Here is a 22,891-nt window from a genome sequence, read left to right as displayed (position 1 = left end):
ATTTGCAACCCATTCATCAAGCATAAGCATGCAGTAGATGCAAAAAATGACCAAAATGTTCATAATATTTCACGAGGCTCTTCCAGAATGTATGACACAGTCTACAGATCAGCATTTCTGGAATGCTATATGCAGCTGAGGGATGAAATAGAGATGATCATGTTCACCTTGCTAGACTTAGATCTGAACATCACCTAGCCCTCTTTGGCTACCAGTTTAAATTTGGGTTGGGTGGGATCACAGATAACACATACTACTTTTAGAATAGTCCTGCACAACATACTGTAACATGCACAATGGAGCACTGCACAGTGCTTGCCACACCAAGACACACATAGCATAGGCAACCTGTGGGACAGCCTCATTGGGGCAGTAGCTTACCAGCAGTCGACGGGTCTGCTGGATCAGATGGAGGTTGTGAAACAACAACACATATGCCCAGAGTTTGTGATATTTATTTATTGGCTATGTTTATGGCACTGCACTGTAATATAATAGTCACACCTTGGTATGTGATAGGGTTATATTGTGAAAACTCATTGCGAAAATATTTATCAAATACAGAGGCTGATACTGTGGAATGTTCGTTCATTGGGGATAGGGAGGGGGTTTTGGACCGCGTAATGCAAAATCTAAAAAAATCTTACCCTTTTATGTTTGCTTTTGGCACCTTCAGTTACATCATGCTTTCCACTGGGGGTAGTATCCATGCCAGACATGATTTCCACGTCACAAGTTTTGGTATTGCACACACAAAAAGTAATCAGTCCACTTATTTGGTGGTAGCAGTGGTGTTTTACAGATGTTGCATGCACAAGCCGTAACAGATGGATGAGGCAATCACAACGAATATAAACACTGGGGGGTCGTCTTGGCTCAGATATCTGATTGTTGGCTTGTGTGGGAGACACCGTATATACACTGGATTGTTGTACACAGACACCATAATTATTGTAAAGGCGAATTTCACCATCATTAATGGTGGGTATAACTTTCAGTTCATTGCTCTGTCGATTTATCTCATACCAAACTGACGTATACCAAGGCTTGACTATGCTACAATTGTGTGTGTGTGTGTGTGTGTGTGTGTGTGTGTGTGTGTTATCAGAGGGATAAGGAACCAAAGGCTAGAAGCCCACAAGAATTGTTCCCTCCAAGAGAGAATGAAAAAAAAAAAAAGTCAAATTCAAGGTCCTTTCACATGGCGATGCCTGGACACAGTGTGTTTAAAAGACTGGAGGCCATAGGCAGTTAGAAATACAGACAGAGGAAGATAGCTCCAGAACTGGCCTGTTGCAAATGTGAAGGACTGGGAGTAATGGTTATCTCTTGCATTGGAGAGTTGAACAGAAAAGGAGGAGAGTTTGCTGCTCGATATATGCTACGCACCCACTGTAGTGTTGGAGGGATGCAAGCACGGTTCAGAGGAGCATTGACCATTGAAGCAGTGACAGAAAAGTGATAAAGATGCAACAGTGTGGTGAAGGAACAGAGGTTGAAGGAAGCCAGTAAGAAGAGGAAAGTTAATGAGATGAAAAGATTTTGACTTCATCTTGCTGAGAAGAATTGTGTGTGGGGAGCCTCGCCACACATGAAAATTTTACTCTTTGCAGGCCAGTAAAACCTGCTTATAAAGTCAACACATGTGTAGGGGCAAAGAAGGCATGGAGTTGGGTTAGCACACCTAATCTCTTGGAAGCAGATTTTACAAGAAAGGTAATATGATCTTTCCAGGATAAATCCCAAGAGAATGAAGCCCTGAGTATGTTCAAAGGAGATTCAGGGTTGTGTTGGGTATTGTGAAAAATTAGAGGATATTCCAGTGATAGATTTTGATGGGTCAAAAAATGTAAAAAATGAATTTTTGATTCATTAAAAAAAGCAAACTTTTATCCCATTCAGAGGTATAAGCCAAGTCAGAAATTAAATGTGCCTTAACATCATCTCTTGTTTGTTGAAGTAACTTTTGTGATAGATGCTGTGGGAAGCGGATTGAAAGGTAAAGGGTGGAGTCATCAGTATAGAAGTGGATAGGGTTAGATGTTGTGATTAGAAAGTCTTTGATGAATGGAAGGAAGAGAGTTGGTGATAGGACAGAACCTTGGGAAACAGCACCACTGATAGCCCCATGAGGAGAATTGTGGCTGTCTACAACAGCAGGAATAGAACGACAAGAAAGGAAGCTAGAGATGAGGGCACAGATAGAAGGGTAAAACTGTAAGAGGGTAGTTTGGAAATTAAAGATTTATGCCAGACTTATTTGAGAGCCTTTGAGATGTCAAGTGCAGTGGCAGAGCATTTGCTAAAGTCCTGAAAGGATGATGACCAGGAGTCTGAAATGAAGGTGAGAAGATTGTTAGTGGAGTGTCCTTGACGGATCCCATACTGATGATCAGAGAGAAGATTGTGATAGGAAAGGTGCTTTTAAAAATTTTTACTAAGAATAGATTAAAAACTTTAGAAATACAGGATGTTAAAGCAATTGGACAATCGTCAGAGGACTGGGAATAGTCACCCTTCTTTGGGGACATGCTGCATGAGAGCAAATTTCCAGCAAGAAGGAAAGGTACAAATTGACAGTGTCACTGGTGTAGTTACCTAATAGCGGATCGGTGAAATAGAAGATGTGAAGATAAAGCGGGAGACAGGACAAATAGCTCAAAAACACTAAATCATTTTTGAGGCCTCCCTTATCTGCTTTGTTTCACAGTGGGAAATATATCACTAAATCTTTTCATTTCTGTATTTGCCTGGCTGTCAGAAAGATCACTAAATCTTTTTCCATTATTTACACAGATGTGATAAAGTGAGAGACAGGACAAATAGCTCAAAAACACTAAATCATTTTGAGGCCTCCCTTATCTGCTTTGTTTCAAAGTGGGAAATATATCACTAAATCTTTTCATTTCTGTATTTGCCCGGCTGTCAGAAAGATCACAGATGTGTTGTATGTAAGGAAGCAGATAAGAGTTGGGCAGAAATCATTAAATAATTGTTCATTTACTATGCATAGAGACCTTGTGGGAGGAGCAGAATGAGTGTGTTTTCTTATAGCTGACCACCTCCACCTTTTGAACAGCTCTTAATTGGCTAAGGGTTACTAGGTGTTAACTTATGATCGGTAGTTGAGCTTCCTTTGTATTTCGTTAGTTGTAGATTATAATTAAGCCAGCCCATTGGCTCATATACCTTAAGGAGGCAGAGTAAAGCTATTATTTAAGCTCGAGGACCTTGCGAGTTACAGACAATCACCGTTTCACGTTTATCACTACACACCTACAGAAAGCCTTTCCCACTTGACACAGTGTATCACTCATCACATTTTTGCTGACACATTTGTTCCCTTGGCCTACAAATCACACTGTTTGTGCACCATTTCCCCATTTTGGTTCCTTTCTCCACATAACACTACCATGTCGATAATATATAGGTTATATCACCAATGAGTTCTCCTAGTTTCCCAAGCTGTGAGTATGTAGTCTCCACTAATTGTAATTTGGTTAAGTAAGAGAAATAGTTCATTTTCTTATTTGTATTTTAAGGCCTATGTAAGTCCCCCATTTGTGTAAATGAATCCTGTTTTGTGCGTGTGTGTGTGTGTGTGTGTGTGTGTGTGTGTGTGTGTGTGTGTATGTTACAGTGTAAGTAAAGTAAGTTAGTTTTCTTGTGAGCTGTACCTTACCCATTTTGGTGATTAATGAAAGGTTAAGAGTGCACCATTTTATATATGCCATAACAACAGACAAAGGCGAAAGAGTTTACTTAGGCAGGGTGTATGCATAAAAGCACAGTTCTTGAGGACAACAGTAAGGACCCCATCAGTTAGTATTAGGGCCAATAAAGGCAGAAAACACTTCAGTTGAAGAAGTTTTAATATCAACCATGAGGAAGTAAGAGGGGAAAAAGTGATGGAGGAATAGCACCAGAATTGTCAAAGGTGGAATTGGAAGAGAAAGTCTGAGATAAGAGTTTGCTTTTTAGTAGAAGAAATAGCCACGGATCCATCATAGCAGAAAAGAGGAGGGAAGGATGATGAAGTAAATTTGGTAGAAAGGTTTTTGGCAAGGTGCCAGAAGGAGCAGGATGACTTTGAGTCGGAGAGTTCAGAGCATTTAGCACAAATGAAATTATTAGCAGAGTGAAGGACAGGCTTAGCATGGTTCCAAGCAGAGATACAAAAGAGATGAGATTCAGGGGTGGGTTGGCTCCATTACCTATTGAAGGCCCTCTACATGTTGTGAACAGCATTAGAACAAGTGTGATTAAACTTTTTTTTTTTTTTTTTTTTTTTTTTTTTTTTAATTTTTTTATAGACACAGGATAAAAGAATGTATGCTTCCATGCCCGAGAGAATAACCTCTCTAAATTTTAAACTTTTTTTTTTTTTTTTTTTTTTTTTTTTTTTAGACACAGGATAAAAGAATGTATGCTTCCATGCCCGAGAGAATAACCTCTCTAAAGTGTGAGGCACAATAAGATGGCTGTCAGCCATGGAAACAATAATCATTCCAGGGAAAATTAACGAAGTACATGTATTGCCTGAGGGCCTCCCAGTCAGCAGCTCCAAAGTGCCAAACCCACCACTTCTTGGGAGGTGTCCGCAGGCCTTATTGAGGATAGGACAGGTTAAGATGATAAAGTTGTGATGGGAGGAGTCCAGCAAAGAGAGAAAAAAGTAACAGCTTAAGCAGAGGGCTTAGCTGTAAGGGAAAGGTCATATATGTTGGAACTCTCTCCAAGGCAGTCAGGTATATGGGTGAGTTGTTGTACAAACTGCTGTAGGCCATTAAGAATAGAAAAGATGTAGTCTTGTTCACCAGGAAAGGAGAGCCAAAGGTGGTGAGGAAGACTGAAATCACCCATGAGGTGCTACCCCAAAGTTACTGAAATTTGACTAAACAAGGAAAAAACCTACATCATCTTAATCACCATCATCCCCTTCAAAGTAGTCTCCTAGGGCCTGCAGACATTGATCCCAGCACTTCTCCCATGATTGGAACATGTTCTGGAAGTCCTTAAGCATCAGCTTGTTCAGGAGCATCTATGATTCCTCCTAGATTTTCTCAGTAGTGTCAGTTTTAGTCTTTTCAGGTGGATTTTCATTTTCAGAAAGAGGAAAAAATTATGGGGGCAACTTTGGTGGATAAGGGGAACTGGCATGTTTTCTTAATGCCAATAACTGCTGAACAACAAGGGCTGTTTGCATGGGTGTATTGTGATGATGAAGCACTCATTTGTTTGTGCATCACTTGTTTGGACATATTTCACCACGTCCTCCTGGAGCAGTTCCAAGATGTCACAGTAGTACTTTGCATTGACGCACTGTCCTTGAGGAATGAATTCCTCATGAACAATACTCTCCATGTCGAAGAAAGTGATGAGCATTGACTTCACATTGCATTTGACCTGACATGTCTTCTTTGGTTGGGATGAAGCTGGGTGCTTTTCACTGCAATGACTGTTGTTTGGTTTCTGAGATGTACCTGTAAACCCAGCTTTCATTACCAGCAGTGACACGTGAGAGGAAGTTACGGTCATTTCTGGCCATTTCCTTGAGCTCTGTGCAGACCTCCACACAATGCTGTCTTTGCTCATCAGACAGGAGCCTCGGGGCAAACTTTGCAGCGATTCATCTCATGTCAAGGTTGCCAGACAAAATGCTTTGACAGGTTCCATACAATAGGCTAACAATGTCACAAACATCATGGTATGTCCTCCAGCGATCTTCAAGGATGGTTTCACAAACTTTGGCCACATTGTCAGGAGCTGAGCTGGTGGAAGGGCGACCAGAATGTGCATCATCATCTGTTGAGATTCTTCCATTTTTAAAATGCTTGAACCAGTCATAGGTTTGTGTAACCCCCAAAGCATTGTCTCCAATTTCATATTTTAACATTTTATGACTTTGTGCCACATTCTTCCCAAGTTTCACACAAAACATCCACACACATTGCTCTTTCACATCCTCTGTTTTTGATGTCACAGAATTTATAAACTAGCTCAAATACAGTGACAAAATAAAAACACACATGCAGCAGATGCATACACCCTGCACAGTGTCACTTGACACACAAACAAACAAAGGGTGTGTGCACTGCCACATACCATCCGCACACAGTATGACAAACGATTTCCGCCCTGCATTCTGATTTTGGCAGCTTTGGGATAGCACCTCATAGAATGGGGATTTCAGAGAAAGGAGAAATTGATTGGATGTGTTCCATCTTCGTAGTAAAATAGTCAAAGACTTTTTCATAGTGAGTAGAATTAAGAGACAAGTAAACAGCTTAGATATTTGCTGTATAGTCAGAGATTGACAGGATAGCTGAAGTTAGAGAGAAGAGAATTCAAAAGATTCAAGATCAGGAACACGAAAGCAAGATACATACTCAAAAGCCACCTCTGGCTCTGAAGTGAGTATAGAGAAAGTTGGAGGATGTAGAGAAGGATTTGCTATCAGTCACCTCAGACAGCAGGGTGTTGGTAAGGAAGAGAAGGTGAGGTTTAGAGGAAGAGAGATGGTGTTCAACAGAAAGAAAATTAGAGGAATGGCTGAGAACGTTGCAGAAATGAAGAAGTGATTCAGACAGTGCTTCCAGCATCTCTATTGGCTGTTACCAGGAGAGTGGCTGATGTGGGGAGTCCGAGGCTGGGTGTTGAGATGCCATTTTCTTTTTTTTTTCTTAAATTTTGAAAAGGTAGTGTGATGTGTAAGGTGCATGTATATTGGTATTGACAGTTGGAGAAAATTTTACAGGAGAGTATGCTGGCATACTGTGTTTATTACTGAAACAGTAAAAAAGTCCAGCAAAGGGGGATGGTCAGAAGCAAGTTCTGAGGGCTGATGAAATCGGTTCCAGCTCTCCCTATCATCACCTTTACACCCTCCTTGGGATTACTGTCCTGTTCAGCTGGTGTGTGTGTGTGTGTGTGTGTGTGTGTGTGTGTGTGTATGTGTGTGTGTGTGTGTGTGTGTGTGTGTATGTGTGTGTGTGTGTGTTCATACCTAATTGTACCTAATTGTTCTTACCTAATTGTATCTTCACAGGAATGAGTCAAGCTCGTACTGTCCCGTGTCGTAAACCTTATCATACATATCCTTAAATTTGTGAAATGTTTTGGCACACACTATTTCATTCAGTAGTGCATTCCACTGATCAGTTGCTCTGTTTGGGAAATTAAATTTCCTTACATCTTTATCACCTCTCTTTTTATGCAGTTTTTTGCTGTGTGTGTGTGTGTGTGTGTGTGTGTGTGTGTGTGTGTGTGTGTGTGTGTGTGTGGTTTTGTTTGTGTATGTGAGTATAGTTTTGTGTATGTATGGTTTATGTGTGTGTGTGTGTGTGTGTGTTTGTATGTGTGTGTGTAACACAACCAAAACTGGAAAAGGGATTTTCATGAAAATTGGCTTCATAGTTGGAATTGGGTCCTACACGGGCTAGGTTCAGTTTGATGTAGATGGAAATTTTCTGTAGGGGTGTTTGGGACCATAATAGTTTTCCCCATTGATTAAAATACGTGCACATGGAGGAGGCAGTGGGGCATTTCCATGGAATTTCATGTGTCTTTGAAGAGAGAGAGAGGGTTGTTCGTGAAGAGAGAGAAGGTTGTTCATCTACAATCCAGTGTCTTTTACTTAACTGATGCTATGAACAGACAGTTTTATTCAGTAGAGAATGGTGGTAGTTGTGGTGGTGATGAAGTTGGTGGTACAGTAGTGATGATGGTGGTGGTACAGTAGCTTTGATGATGGTGGTGGTACAGTAGTTATGATGATGGTGGTGGTACAGTAGCTGGGATGATAATAGTGATAGCATTGGTGGTGGTGGTGGTGGTGGTGTTCATGGTAGCTGTTATAGTGGTGGTGGTGGTGGTGGTAGTAGCTGTTCAGAAATAGCTCTCATTTGGACAAGCACTTTGCAGCCTGTTAGCTTCAAGGTGAAGCATGGTTCAGAGATGGCTCTAATTTAGACACCATTGAGGAAGGCTCTTGTATGTGCTAAGACTATTCAAGTGTGGTCTTTGGAACCCTTAACCATAAAAGCATTGTATTAAAAGCCCTGGATGTACCATCCATTTTAAGAAATTCATTACTATATAAACTTTTAGAGATCTTAGAATATTCTACATTAGGATATTGTATGAAAAGAATGTGATTTTCCACAATTCTCTCACATAAATTATTGTTTATCATGACAGCAACTGGCTCGTGGGAATGCCGGAAATCTCTTCTTTTCACCCTTCAGTGTCATGGCAGCTCTCGGCATGACATATGCTGGAGCAGGTAGTGCAACGGAAGAGCAGATGCGCTCGGTCCTTCATTTGACTCAAGACAAAGAACAATTACACCAAGCTTTTCAAGATATTGTTTCAGATCTTAAGGTCAGTAAAGGCTCTGTTGATGTAGAGTGCTGGTAAGCAATTTTTATGCCAACCTTACTCAAGAACACCTGTTGAATTGTATAAAGTTGTGTGCACCTCAGGAGCACCTGAGTCTGTCAGACCCAGGCATATAAGAATGCTGTATTTGCACAAATGTTTCATTGAATGAATTCCTGATTATCTTACAATTTGTAAGGTCCTGTCAACTACAAAATTATCCAAATAAGTTTTGATTCACTTAACTCTATATATCTGTTTAAAAATGAAAGGAAAAAAAATCACAATATTTTTTCTTTTTTTTTGGGAAAAAAAAAAAAAAGTGAGCCTAGCACTTGTGTCACAGCTTGATGAATGGAGGTCCATCATGAAGGGAAGAGTGGATCCCACACAGCATAGAAATAACCCGCAAATGAGAGAGAGGCCCACATGTACCTCTTCAGTTACACATGGGTCTCACAGACTTGAATGCAACTTCTGAGCAATGTAAAGCAAAAACAGAGAGAGAGCTGAAAATAACCCCTTGTATATCTTGCATGGGCACAAAAAGTTAAGAAGCTATTGAGAAGGATAGAGATCCCAGGCATCTAGAAGTTCCTGAACTAGAGCATAGACATGATCAACCGGGTCTGTCGGACCCAGGTGTTCCTGAGGAAGGTTAAGATTCCTACAATTTTGATATTCTTAAGTATATCTGCAATTTTTCTCCATTTTTTGCCTGTTTGAGCATCGGTGAGTGCTTTAATATGCCAGTGGATGTCTTTCATAATTACTTGATAAGCCTTCTAACAAGTACTGTCCAGAACCATTTGTTTACCAGTAGCATAAATACCAAACAAGTTGTGATTTTTTTTTTTTTAGAGAGAAGTTTCAAATTTTAGAATACTTACTGCTTGCAAGAATTTTATCTAAGACATTGTCATCCTTTGTTTTTCATAATTATAGCTTAAGCAACATATTTCTTAACAGTTAGCTCATTGTTAGAGCCCATTTGGTCATGTGCTAGGATGTGTGGTGATACTGTAGTTACAAGATCGCGATAGGATCGGGATTATCACTTCATTTATGTAGCTTCTCACACAATGGTTATATCTGTTTTGTGTTAATTCAGTTATTAGTATTATGGATATTGCTAGAAAATTATCATGGAAGGTGGATGTAATAGCACAATGTATTTTCCAACAGACTGAGTCGTCCGATTACGAGCTACGCACATCCAACATGGCCTATGTCTCTGATAAACTGACAGTGCTGAGTGAATACAACAAAACTCTTACTGAGAAGTTCCTGAGCTCCTCCAAAACAGTAGACTTTGGTGCTAGTGAAACAGTTCGACAGGAAATCAATCATGCAGTTGAGAAAGAAACTAATTCTCGGATAAAGGATCTCATTCCTTCTGGTGAGGGAATTATTAGTTTGTAATTATGGTTGCTCATTTTAAATGTCAGGACCAACATGCCTATACCTCATACCAATTAATCTGACCGGTCATGTATGGGAACAATGTTCCCTCCAAGATTCGGATTGGCTGGAATTGTTTGTTCGATTTTGTTGTTGCTTAACCCCTTAACCGTGGGGATGTCGGGAGTGTGCCGTGTGCGTCCCGCGGGGATAATCGTGCTCCAACTGACTTTTTAAAAATATTATGCCAAAAATCAGTTTTTAGTCCTAGAATATTATAATTACATAAGTATATGGCACATACCTTCAGCTTTCTCCTGGGATGTTTGTTGAGCCTTTGTCGACTACCGTAGGACTTGTGGAGACTTCTGAAGTTGGGTAATGAAGTCAGTGGTTACCACTGCCTGATATTATAACTACAAACACTATTCTATGAATTTGAAGTAGTTTGGAATCCATATCCCAATAAAAAAAACACTGTAGCAATGTAAATTACAAGCGCATACGAGCTTTCCACCCACACTTGTTCCCTGATGGTATTCTGAGGTGGAGCTGTCATTTATTATTTATAAACACACTCACACTTTATATTCCTAGTACTTTATTACACTTATTTTTATATACAGTATTTATCCATAAGTTTCTTTCAGTATTAGTAGTTTATTTTCACTCCAGGCATTCACTTTCTCGTTCAGTAAACTAGCATAGAGAGCGTAGCTTTCACTTTCCTTTCATTACTTCAAGCATTTATACTCGTATTCTTATATTACTAATCATTTAAATTTCTGTTTACATTATTTTATTTACATTATTTACAATTTATTTTATTTACACTGTGTTATGCACTGTCACTTGCAGTAACTTATAAAACTATTTTCCACTGTTCAATTATATTTACATTCATTGCTTTCACCTGCTGTTTACACATTATATACATTTCCACTTCCACTGTTTAAGAGTCACCAGAAAGATCGTAGTCACTGTCCATCATTATCATTGATAAATTAGCCATTTCACATTCCACAGTAGAGTCACTTAGCCCTTTACCCCTTCCCACACGAGGTTTAGTAAGGGTAAAGGTCACAGGGCCCTTTGCAGGGGGCTAAGAAGCAGCGGAATTGGACAGGCGCGAATCTTGAAAGACGACAGTAAACTGAATGATGTGGCCTAAGGGTAGGGAAGGGTTGACAGTGTCAGCATGGTGACAGCTGCTAATTTATATGCTATGAAATGATTGGCAGGAAATCTAGACAATACATAATAAATTAGGTAGTTCCAGGTGAATGTAAGTATCACATAGGCGTCGCCCATCCTTTCTTATATATATTTTTATTACGCGAATAGGTCATACGGCATATTTCAAGGGGAAATAAACAGGGAAAATTAGCGAACGAGTGCACATGGGGTGTTGCCAGGTGATAATGAACCCATTCCAGATGTATGGCAGTATCAATTACCTTTTCTCTTTCTTTTATATATTATTTTGTATAAGAATAGGGCATAGGGCACATTTCAGTGGATAAAATGAGTGGAAAAACCCATCCAGGATTGCGTAGCACAGCACAGCTGGGCAGGCTGGAGGAGAGGGTAATGGAGGGGAGGTAAGGAGGGGAGTCAAGGACAGGGGAAAAATGGTTAAATTGTCAACAGTGGATGGGAGTACAGATGACATTAGCAGAACTGAATATAGCTGGACACTGGTAGCACTGATACATGATACAAGCCACCACTTGAAAGCCCGGGCGATTTCAAAATAACACAGATCACAAAAGTGACGCCCCACGGTATGATCCCTGGCTCCCAAGCGTCACGAAAGTGACACCCCGCAGTCAAGGGGTTAAACTGATACTCTCTTTATTATCAGATGTGATACTGAGTTTGTGAACAGTACAGTTGTCAAAAGCACTGAGAAATCTGTTATATCCTTACCAACAGTGAAATTTTCGTAGGAAGATGGAGATTCAACAAAGTATTATAACAGTCCAAGTCAGGGTCAGCATTCGAACAATTGCTTTATGTCTCCGACTTTCTGTAATATAACAGGAAACTAAGGAAACTTACTTAATCTAAGCATTGGTATAACACATGTAAATTTTAAGATCAGTCCGTACTCTGATAACAGAGGAGATATAATGAAATCGTTTTCCTTTAGCCTACTTTGATTTTCGCGATTTTTTCAAACCTCCCTCCCCCCAGAACTCGTCTTTTCATTAGAATTTTTAATTACTCATAGTTGTGGCACGATTTAAGAGTGTGGACTGATCTTATACAGTCCTTCCTCCAATTTTGCGAGAATATGGTTGACAAAAACCCTCGCAAAATCAAAATTTGCGATATTGAAACAAATATATGAATTATAGGTAAATTGGTCGACATCACCCCAAAGTAAGCACTTTTTCCCACTCTTTCTCTTGACTCTACCTCTTAATTTTACAATGATAAATGAAACAAACATGAACTGATATACTGTACAGTAATATAAATAAGAAAACATCATAGGTAAGAAACATAAAAAAAAAAAAAAATGCCTTTACACTGACGTGAAGACTGGCGTGGTGTATGGGACTGGTGGCGGGGCCAGGCTTGGGTACGACTACTGTGGCCCCGCGTGCCCTACGTCATCACTATCATACCATCATTATTCTACCATCAAATTGAGCACCTCCATAGTTCTTTGCTGCTTGCTTGATTTGTTCACTGTTCCTTAAAATCATTCTCACTGTCGATTCACCAACACCAAACTCCCGACCAAAAGCAGAGTTACCTTTACTTGCTTTTTTCCTTTCAATCATTTTCAGTTTGGTCTCCAAACTTATTTTCTTGTTCTTCTTACCCGTTGGCGCCATGATAACACTTGTGCAAGGTTAGACTGCTGGGATATTGTGAGGAGCACCATGAAATTGTGAGGGTCAGTGACCTTGGTTGGGAACAGGTGCAAACAAACATGGCGGGGCGGCAGACCACTGAACTAGGAGGCATGATACACCCACTGAACCGTGACGTCACTACTCCGCATGGCAAAGTAGTGCGGGAGGACGACTCTCCCACCACTCGACCTCGCAAAAGTGTGGGATCACTTGCAAAGTTCATAAATGTTAAAAAATACATGACTTTTGAAATTACCTCGCAAAATTGGTGAATCGCAAAGTTAAAATTCGCAAAGTTGAAGGATGTACTGTAATTTAAATGTGTGTTATACCAGTGCTTAGATTAAGCAGGTTTCCTTAATTTTCTGTTATATTACGGAGTGTTGGAGACATAAAGGAATTGTTCAAGTGCTGACATTGACTTGGACTATTAAAATACTTTGTTGACTCATATCTCTATCTTCCTATGAATATTTCAATGCTGTTAAGTATATAACGGATCTCTTATTGTTTTTGACGATTGTATTTTCGACAAACTCAGTATCACATCTCATTATAAAGAGAGTACCAGTTTAAGCAACAACGAAATCGAGCAAACACTTCCAGCCAATCAGAATCTTGGCGGGAACAGTGTTGCCATACATGCCTGGCCAGATTAATTGGTATGAGGTATAGCCCCGAGTTCCAATGCCTCTCGTGGGGCGACACAGGATTGGATGATGGATGGATGAATGGATTTATGCTTACAGATTGTTATCTATGGTAAGGTCAGTATTCTGCTCCTGGTGTTAGTTGTTTGCAAGTAACCCTCTGTCCTTTTTCTGTTATTTCCCTGATTTTGGTGTTATAAATTTAATGCCTGAGCTGTCTGTCTTGAGTACTGTGCACTGTACTGTAATACTGTACAGTACAGTTGCAGATTACATGCAGATTGCATCCCTGAATTTTGTCATATTATAAGTTTTTCACGTAGCATAATTGTTTTGGAAATAATTGTCCCAATCTCATGCCCAGTGTTCCCCCCTTTGACCTGTAACCCCATGATATCACCCCCTACAACCACATTCAAGTTGATCAAAATACCAGACACCATTGTTAGATGCTAGAATGCCCATTCTGTTCCTGTAACCAGATAAAATGAAAAATATTTCCTTCTTTATATAAGTTTCTTTCGCCCAGATTCGCCCAGCCTGTATTACACTTGTCGTGCATTTGTTCATGGGGGTAAGGTACCCCACAACAGTAATGAAATAGCTGAAGTTAACTGTCCAGAACAATAAACATGTCAGTCGTTTGGCAAGTGACTATTATGCACCTGCTCAAGAATTGTAAACAAAGGATTAGTGGTAGAGGTCAGGTGGGGCAGTGGAATGGGTTGCCCCCATGTAGGAGCTGTATCTATAAACCCTTCCAAACTGGTAATTCACAATCAAATAAGAGTTAATATTAAATTGAAAAAAAGGGTCAAAATATGGTCTGGATTACTTTACTGTACTTAAATGATATGGAGACCTGTTTATCCTGTGAATTGGTTTGATCATTTCTTCCCCAGTCTTGTTGCAGCTACGTAAGGCATTTTTGTTCTCCACACACTTATCAGCTACCTATTTCAGCAGATATAAAGACAAAAATAGATGGTTAGAACTGTTAATTCACCACTTCTCAGGAAGGTAAGAGGAAAAGGTCTCTCCCCTCCCCCCAAAAAAAAAGCAAGAATCTTTATAAATATTGTGATGCCAGCTTGAGTGTATGACTTTTTTTTTTTTTTTTTTTTAACCTGTCCAGGCAATTCAGTTTGACGCTGGGATGAGTCTTTCACTTGCTTGCGGGCTAGCTGCAGTTTGCTATCGTGTTGTGTTAGATAGTGCTGGGGGGTGGGTATTGTTGTGCTCATCAAGGCTGATTGTGATGGGTTTTAGTATCAGAATCCATATTCTGTCCCATGAATGCAAGTAATCACTTGTTTCAGGAATCTCTGTCTTAAGTTGTGTTCTAGATACAGTGTGTTATGGATATGATGTGTGTGTGACTGTGACTGTACTCTATACATTTTCCTCAGTATATTATAGCGCTGAATCTCCGAAGTTCTTTGTGAAGGGACTGATCAATGATGTTTTTCATCATTCAAAAAATTTATTCCATATTGAGGTATAAGCCCAATCTCCATCTTTTGGGAATACCAGTGATTTGGAACTTTTCCTAATTCAGTTAAGTAAAATAAGAAATGGCTGAATTATTCATGTGATTTTGAACTTTCTTTCCTTGTTCAAGATCCCACTTCTATATACTCCACCTGTTTTACTAGAACAACAAAACTGTGTGCTCTAGAAGAGGTGCATGGGAAGGTCACTACATCCTTGCATCATTATTTATGGTAATTTACTAGCTGTATCCTGTAAATGTTATGCCATCATGCCACATGCTTTTACTTCCTCATCATCACAGGGGTTCTGAACAGCCTGACACGTATGGTGCTTGTAAATGCAGTATACTTCAAAGGACTTTGGGAAAACCAGTTTGATGAGGCCAGAACATATGATGAAGACTTCTGGACTTCTGAGAAAGAAAGCATCAAGGTGCCAATGATGCATATCAAGAAGCACTTCCGAATGTTCCATCCCCAGGATCTAGGGGCCATGGTGCTGGCTATGGACTACAAGGTTGGTCAGTGGTCATGGTGTTATACATGATTATATACAGTAGACCCATGTTTTACACTTTTAATGTATCTGTGAAAACTTCTGTGCAAACAAATTATTCCATAAGGACCATTGTTATTTGACTAATGTGGGGGAGGAAGTGTCTAAATTTATCCAAAAGTCCTTATTTTGGCCCTCCTGAAAAATGTACCTTGACAAAATACTTGCATAAAAACACACATCATTGCAAGGTACTGTATAAGAAATAGTGAAGAATTATAACGATAGTAAGTGGAATAGTAGACTTGTTGCTGTGCATAGCATTAGCCATGTCTATCACTCTGTCCTAGCATGAAGCCATCCTAAAATTTCATGCTTCTCTTTCAGACACAGGGGCATTATTTAGCTTGAACACCAGATGTAGAGGGTTTTTCAGCTTTGGTAGCTATAAATTCACTAGTTTTATGCTGCCTCACAAACATTGCAGGCTGAGTATATGGATTTTGACTGAAAGTGTGAGTCAAGGACACTTGGAAAGTAGTTGGACAGTTCGAGCAAAGGATGGGGAGAAGGCTGGGCGTGCATGCTCCAAACCCAGATGTTCCAGATGACCAGCTGCAGATTGTGACTGTAACTGTGTATAAGGGGAAGGGTGATATTCTGGCAAGAGAAAATTATTGTATAATTCATATAGTTTATAAAGCCTTCAGTATGCTTGCATGCATCGACCTTGGTTACCTAATGGGGGCTGTCCACGCTGCTTGATCTCTGCTAGCCTCCCAATTCAGTCCCTCATGCTTGAGGTCACACTCTGTGACTTTGTTCCAGGTCTGTTTCAGTTTACCCCTTGCAACCCTATCCTCAACATTAACACTTCTTGCCTTCTGTACCAAATTGTCTTCCTGCATCTTCGCAACATGCCCAGACCATCTCAGTCTACCCCACTTCATCACAGCACCAATACACTGAAGTCTTATCCTTCCTGTTAACTCTTCATTCATAATCCAAGCCCTTCCAGACATTGCATTTAAGAACACACTACACATTCATCTAATCATTGTCATTTCTATATGTTTGAGTGTACAAATATCCTCTTCCTTGACTGATCAGTTCTTGCAACCAAACAGCATTATACTCCTAAGACATGCTTCATACAAGGAACTCTTAGCACGGAAGGAGAGCCCTCTCAGTACTAGGGGAGACAACAGCCCCCTGAACTTTCTCCAGTCATTCTCACATGGGTGCGAGCACCCACATACCTAGCCATAACCACTTGAACCAGCAACTCCTTAACTCCAAGCTTGCTCAAGGGGCTATCACACGGGGACTCAGGGACATCCAAACTGGCCATGGACGTCCAAATTTGCTGCCGCATGAGGGTCGTGGACGTTCACGACTTCGTAGTCTCCTTCTTCTCTATAGAGTTTATCCATAGTTGTGGCCAGGTAATGTGTGGCATCTGTTATTTTATGAATAATTCAGTACCATTAGTAAAGTTTGTATCTTTTTTTTATGACATGATGTTTTTATTTGTTTTAGAAAAATACCCAATGCAAAAGTCACTGGCAGGTTCACGTCCATTGTTGTTGATGATAAACATGTTGCCTGCTAGGGAGTCAGAACAAGTGACCTTCCAGTCACATGGAGTGAACTCGTTAAACAAGAAGAAGGCGGCTGTGGACGTCCACTGTGTGATAGGGAATGGACATCCAAGCTCAGTTTGGACGTCCATTTTGTGCAGCACACAATGTTCACGGGTCCCTGTGTGATACCCACTTCATTGCTTACTGCACTGCCTCCTTGGGGACTTTGTCAGAGGCCTTCTCCAAATCAGCAGTAAGAAAGTACAGCTCCCTTTTATTTCATATACAGTAAAATCTCAAATTTCGACAGTTTAGAATTCGATGAATCAAATTTCGATGCATTTTGGGGTGGTCTGCCTACCCTACTTTTCAATGCAAAGTCGTGTATTTCGATGCTCTCAGGGCCAGACTTTAACCAAAACAAGCAAAGATAATATTGTTATGAAGGGAGATTTGCCAGTTAGGTAGTCTCTACTCCAACCAAAACAAGCAAAGATAATATGAAGGGAGATTTGCCAGTTAGGTAGTCTTGTACCTTCTCGGAGTTTTGTGTACAGTACAGTAGTTCCTGTATCGGTACGAGGCAGAGTTGCCAGTTAGCCGGCTGTTTGTGAGCGTAGTTATTTCATAAGTAATGCATTAATTTAATGTGCTTTTTCTCAATAATGTTTTATTTAAATGACTGCTTGTTAAATTATGTAGTTTAAGTTCGTATGGTAAATGATTTAGAGTGTTATGTAATGTGAGACAACTCATCATGTTTTGATGTCTGAGTTGGCAACTGTTGCCTGTCGAGAGTATACTCGTAAAATGTAAACGTTTTGAGAGTAATGCAAGCTAATATAAGATGGAGTGGAGATTATTACAAGTTTAAAATGCTAGAAGTGAAGGAAAATTATAAGAAAAAGTATGAACCTAACCTAATATCGTATGTGTCATGTGCTGTCAGGGCTCGACTCTAACCAAAACAAGCAATGAAAATATTTTTTATGCAAACTAAAATGCTAGAAGTGAAGGAAAATGATAAGAAGAAGTATGAGCTTAACCTAATATCGTATGTGACTTGTCAAGAAGAGAATGAAAATCAACATCATTTATTCATACAGTATATGAAGCATACAATGTTATGGTTCCGAGACAATTCACCGTCAAGTCAATTCGCCCGTCAGATAATTCCCCGTCAAAACATGGACGATTTCCCGTCAGGACAATTCGCACCCTGGATGATTCCCTGTCATTCTATAAATATACTTATTATTAATTGATTACTTTAATAACTCGAAGATATAACAAGAGAATTAAAGGAAGAGAATCAGTATTAGAAATACTAAAAAAAAATGAATTACAGGTGTTAGCAAATACGGTAGTCAGAATACTGAAACAAAGAGAAGTACGGTAATTATGAATATAAGGCGCAGCATAGAAAGGAACAATAGAGACTGAGAAAAAAAATGGTCATGTAAGGACAAGAGCTCCCAGATGGGAGTAGGCACCACCAACAACAAGCCATGTGCAATGCGATGCTCTTTTGTCGGCGGCCATCTTGCGACTGTCCTGCCAGCAGCCCTGTACAGTCAAGTGCTGCACTTTCTGCCTGTACCTTCCATATGTGGACATATATTTCACTTCAATTTAGTTGTATGTATTTTCTTTGTATTTTCGTCGCAACTTACCTGTTTCAAGATGGCAATCAAGAGTGGTTCTTTGGGTAGCAGTGGTAATGTACGAGAGCAGCCTGGCATCTCTTAAATCTTCGCAGCCAAAGGAGAAATGGCAATACAGGAAAGGACAGAACTACACCAAGTATACACTTGCCGACAATATGCCAATACAATGCAGAACTACAGTTACTTAACCACAGTTATAGTTCATAAAGTTTACAGGAGGTGTGGGCAAAAAATCATGATTTTTGGAAGTTAAGTTCGGAGGCCCCGGACCCAAACTAATTTTTCCCATAAGAAGTTCAGTTTAAATTTCGATGATTTGAATTTCGTGGTGATTTTTAGGTACATATGCTCATCAAAATTTGAAATTTCACTGTATATTTTTCCTGAAGCTTTTGGACAGTGGATATGGCATCAATGGTCCCTTTGCCTGGCATATACCCAAACTGTATCTCATCAGTATGCACTCTCCCTTATCATTTTTTCTAGGACTCCCTTCATTACCTTCATTATGAGATCCAAAAGTTTTATCATTCATTTCATAAATCTATCTATAGCCTGAACCCCTAATCCCATAAGAGGTTGCCACAAACAAAGCTCCTTCATGTTGCCCTGTCCCTTGCCATTTCGCTGCCCTTCCCCCAACTTACACGTCCCTCTCTTATATACCTCTCTACTCCATCCCTTCATCTCATCCTAGGCCTTCCCTTTCCTCCCCTTCCTTACACTTTGCTCAAGTACACTCATCGTTAATCTTTTTCTCTCTCTCTCGCTCTCCATCCTCTCCACATGCCCAAACTACCTCATTGTATTTCTCCTAACACCTGTCACATCATCTTCACATCACAATGCTCTATTACTTCCTCATTTGTCAGTCTCTCTCTCCATGGAACTTCACATACTCCTTTCAAATAACATTTCCACTGCTGTCACTTTTGACAAGTTCCCTTCCAGCGAGGTACAAGCTTCGCTTCCATACATTAGAGTGGGGATCACAATACTACTGCATCATGCAGTGACTTTTTATTTATTTATTTTATTTATTTTTTTTTTACTCCCCTATTTCTTATCATTGCATTCTATGACTCAGCAGCCTTTTTTCTCTGTTGAACCCATTCAAGCATTTCATCCTCTAAACTTCCATCCTTATGCATCACACTGCCCAAATGCACTCACATTTTCCATTTCTTCATTATCCAGCCTCACTGTCCATTTAGTGACTTCATTCCTCTCAGAGACCACAACTTTTAAGGCCCCAGGACATTACTGACCCCTAGGATGCCTCTGACTGAGTGAGTACGTACTTGGTTCTGCATTGCTTCTCCATGGAGTCTGCATCCAGACTCATCCACAAACCTACAGCCAGACCCTCTTATAACTGAGCTTTGGTTCTGCACTCAAGTTGGTTAAGGAGACTCTGGCATCTGATACTTACCAGCTTACCTCCGTGTGTGTCACGTTAAGATTCTGCTGTGTTATTTATGTGAACTTTACCCTTATTGAGAGGATATAAATGGGGTAGAAGAAAATATTAATGTATAACACGTGAAAAGAGGTGGTAGAAGACTTTCCAAACCTAAAGAGACATTAAAAGTTATGGGCATTCATAATTATGTAACAGTTGTTAACATGTAACAAGATGTACTAGACAGGTAGTCATGTCTGAGTTCTCCAGGAAGAGGTTAGATAAATTTCCTCGTAGCCAGACACTCAATTGTTCCAAACAGTATGAGGTCACTGATCAGGTGATGGAAACATGGCCAACACACACACGCACACATTTGCACACATACGCCCACATGTTAGTTTGCTGGAAGTTTCAGCAGCAATATATAGTCGGGAAATCAGAGGTAGGAGTCAGTAGAGGAGAGAACCAGAGACAACCAGGAAAGAAGGAAAAACAAGGATAGTAGGAGCTAGAGTGTGGGAAGGCAGCAGCCAGCACAAACTGCCCCTGACAAAATATGGGTTGCACCAAGCTCTTTAACTTTCAGTCAAGCAATTGTCTCACAATAAAACTCCATCTGCCCAAATCTGCCTATTCATCACCTCACCTTCACTTATAATGTGAAGAGGATAATGGAACAGAGACGGCCTACCCTCACGTTTCTCTACAACACCGACATTTATTCTCTCTCTCCTCATGGGTCTCTCTGATCAACCAGACAAGATAATTAACCTTCTCTCTCTCTCAATAATAAAAAGATAAAGGCCACAGAATTTTGACATTGGTGGCAGCAATGGTATTTTCTTTGGGGCAGAAGGCTTCCCAGTTGTTGTTCATGATACACCTGACTATTTGATTGTTCTGTTTTATATTTATGTCTTTTTCAGTGTGGACATAGGTTGGATAAATACCATATCAGATAACAGTCATGTACCTTATGCAAGAGCAGACTGATATGGAGGAGGATATATAAAAAGTCTTCTTAGGTGATGAGAAGACAAACATTGGTTTTCTTAGGAATTACAAGAAATATGGAGAGTACCTGTAATTTTCAAAAAAAAAAAAAAAAAGTGGCAGGTTCCTTCAAGGTTGGTGCCATTCTTAGGAATTACAAGAAATATGGAGAGTACCTGTAATTTTCAAAAAAAAAAAAAAAGTGGCAGGTTCCTTCAAGGTTGGTGCCACCCGGGGGGTACATGGGCTCCCCTACCTTAACAAGGTGCCACCTTGTCGTGGTGGGAGAGCTTGTGTGCACTGGGGGCAGCGCAGTGGTAAAGTTCCTAACTCAGGACCAAAGGGTTGAGAGTTCGCACCCCACCTGGGTGGCTGCACTGCTGGGAGAGGTAGCACTCTCCTGTCACCTAGCGGAGCTATATAATCTATCAAGGCCTACCTCGGGGTTTCCCCATATTAATACCGTATTATTATTATTATCACTATTATTAGTGGAAAGTATTAAGAATATATGGAGTAGATGGGAAGTTGTTGAATGTAATGAGGAGTATGTATGAGGGTGCTAAGGCTGCAGTGCATGTGGATAGTGAACTGGGTGAATTTTTCTACTTGAAGGTTGGATTGAAACAGGGATGTGTCATGTCTCCATTGTTGTTCAATCTGCATAAGGATGGGGTTATAAAGGAGATACAAGGTAGGGCAGTGGATGTTGGAGCTGACCTAATTAGAAAGGGCAGTGTTTGGGAACTCCCTGTACTATTGTTGCAGGTGATACTGTGTTTTTAAGTGAAGATGAAGGGGAACTGCAAGGCTTGGTGGATGAGATTTGGAGAGTATGGAAGAAACTGAATTTAAAGGTGAATGTAGGGAAGAGTAAAGTTATCGTCTTCGAGAGAAGTGAAGTCAGTGAATGTACAGTGAGGCTGGATGAGGAGGAAATGGAAAATGTGAGTGCATCTAAGTACTTGGGTAATGTAATGAGTAAGGATGGAAGTTAAGAGGGTGAAATGCTTGAAAGGGTACAACAAGGAAGAAAGGTTGCTGATTCCTTGAGGGCAGTGATAAGTAGCAGGGAAGTGAGCATGTAAATGAAAAAGTTACAACATGACAGTACAGTATTGTGATACCAACTCTAACTTATGGAAGTGAAGCTTGGAATTTGTTGGAGGGACAGAAGTAAAGAGTGAGAGCAGTGGAAACGAGTTACACCCGACCCTCCATTTCCCGGATTAAAAGGGGGGGAGACCAGTCCAGGAACCCCAAAAGTCCAGGAATCACAAAAGTCCGGCCCCACATGCCATTCCCCGGACTTTTCCCATACTTTTTCCGAATTCTCTAATATTGTCAGACAATTATTCCAATATTCTAGAGCATTCTGGAATGTATGCTCCCTATACCAACATAACTAACATACACAGTACATAAAATAATAACACTGACACAGTAACATAAATATAAATGCAGTACATACCGAAATAACATAAATATAAATACAGTTTAAATGGAAAGTATAAATACTTACTGAAACATTGTAGGTGAAACTATGTATGTCATGATCATATAGTGGGACCCCCAAATAACTTGCAATTTGGAGTCGGAGTCACCAATGACCTGTGTGTGTGACTGGGTGACACCACTGGGTCCAGGTTGAGGTGACTTGGGTGCAGGTTGAGGTGACTCAGGTGCAGGATTGGGTTGAGCAACTGGTGTTGTTCTTTTATTAGTACACCACGTAGGAATATTGATAATGTTGCCCGGCCTCAGCCCGTGTCCTTGAAATCCGAAATCCGGGAATTTGGGGTACAGGAAATGGAGGGTCGAATGTACAGTAATCCCCGTACTATCCGGACACCCCACTTACCGAACATTGTGGGCCTGGACCTTCGGAACAAAAAAAAAAAAAAAAAAAATTTCCCACCTGTAACTTGAAATTGCCACGTGGTGCTGAACAGCTGTT

At 40.2% G+C, this 22,891-nt stretch overlaps 1 protein-coding gene across 2 annotated transcripts in view; it reads left to right on the top strand.

The window, feature by feature from the left end:
• Positions 1-22,891, top strand: part of LOC145406859 (leukocyte elastase inhibitor A-like) — a 105,618-nt gene that overhangs the window by 33,032 nt on the left and 49,695 nt on the right. For both annotated transcript variants that reach the window (XM_080277972.1, XM_080277971.1), the window contains exons 3-5: positions 8,200-8,382; positions 9,565-9,778; positions 15,093-15,307. In XM_080277972.1, coding sequence (XP_080134098.1) covers positions 8,200-8,382; positions 9,565-9,778; positions 15,093-15,307 — 612 coding nt within the window. The remainder of the gene's footprint in view (positions 1-8,199; positions 8,383-9,564; positions 9,779-15,092; positions 15,308-22,891) is intronic.

The sequence above is a fragment of the Coenobita brevimanus genome, chromosome 71 (assembly GCF_032717465.1).
Source record: "Coenobita brevimanus isolate Jiangsu-jjx chromosome 71, ASM3271746v2, whole genome shotgun sequence".
NCBI lineage: Eukaryota > Metazoa > Arthropoda > Malacostraca > Decapoda > Coenobitidae > Coenobita > Coenobita brevimanus.
The sequence above is the reverse complement of the archived record's forward strand: the minus strand, read 5'-3'. Positions and strand labels throughout refer to the sequence as shown.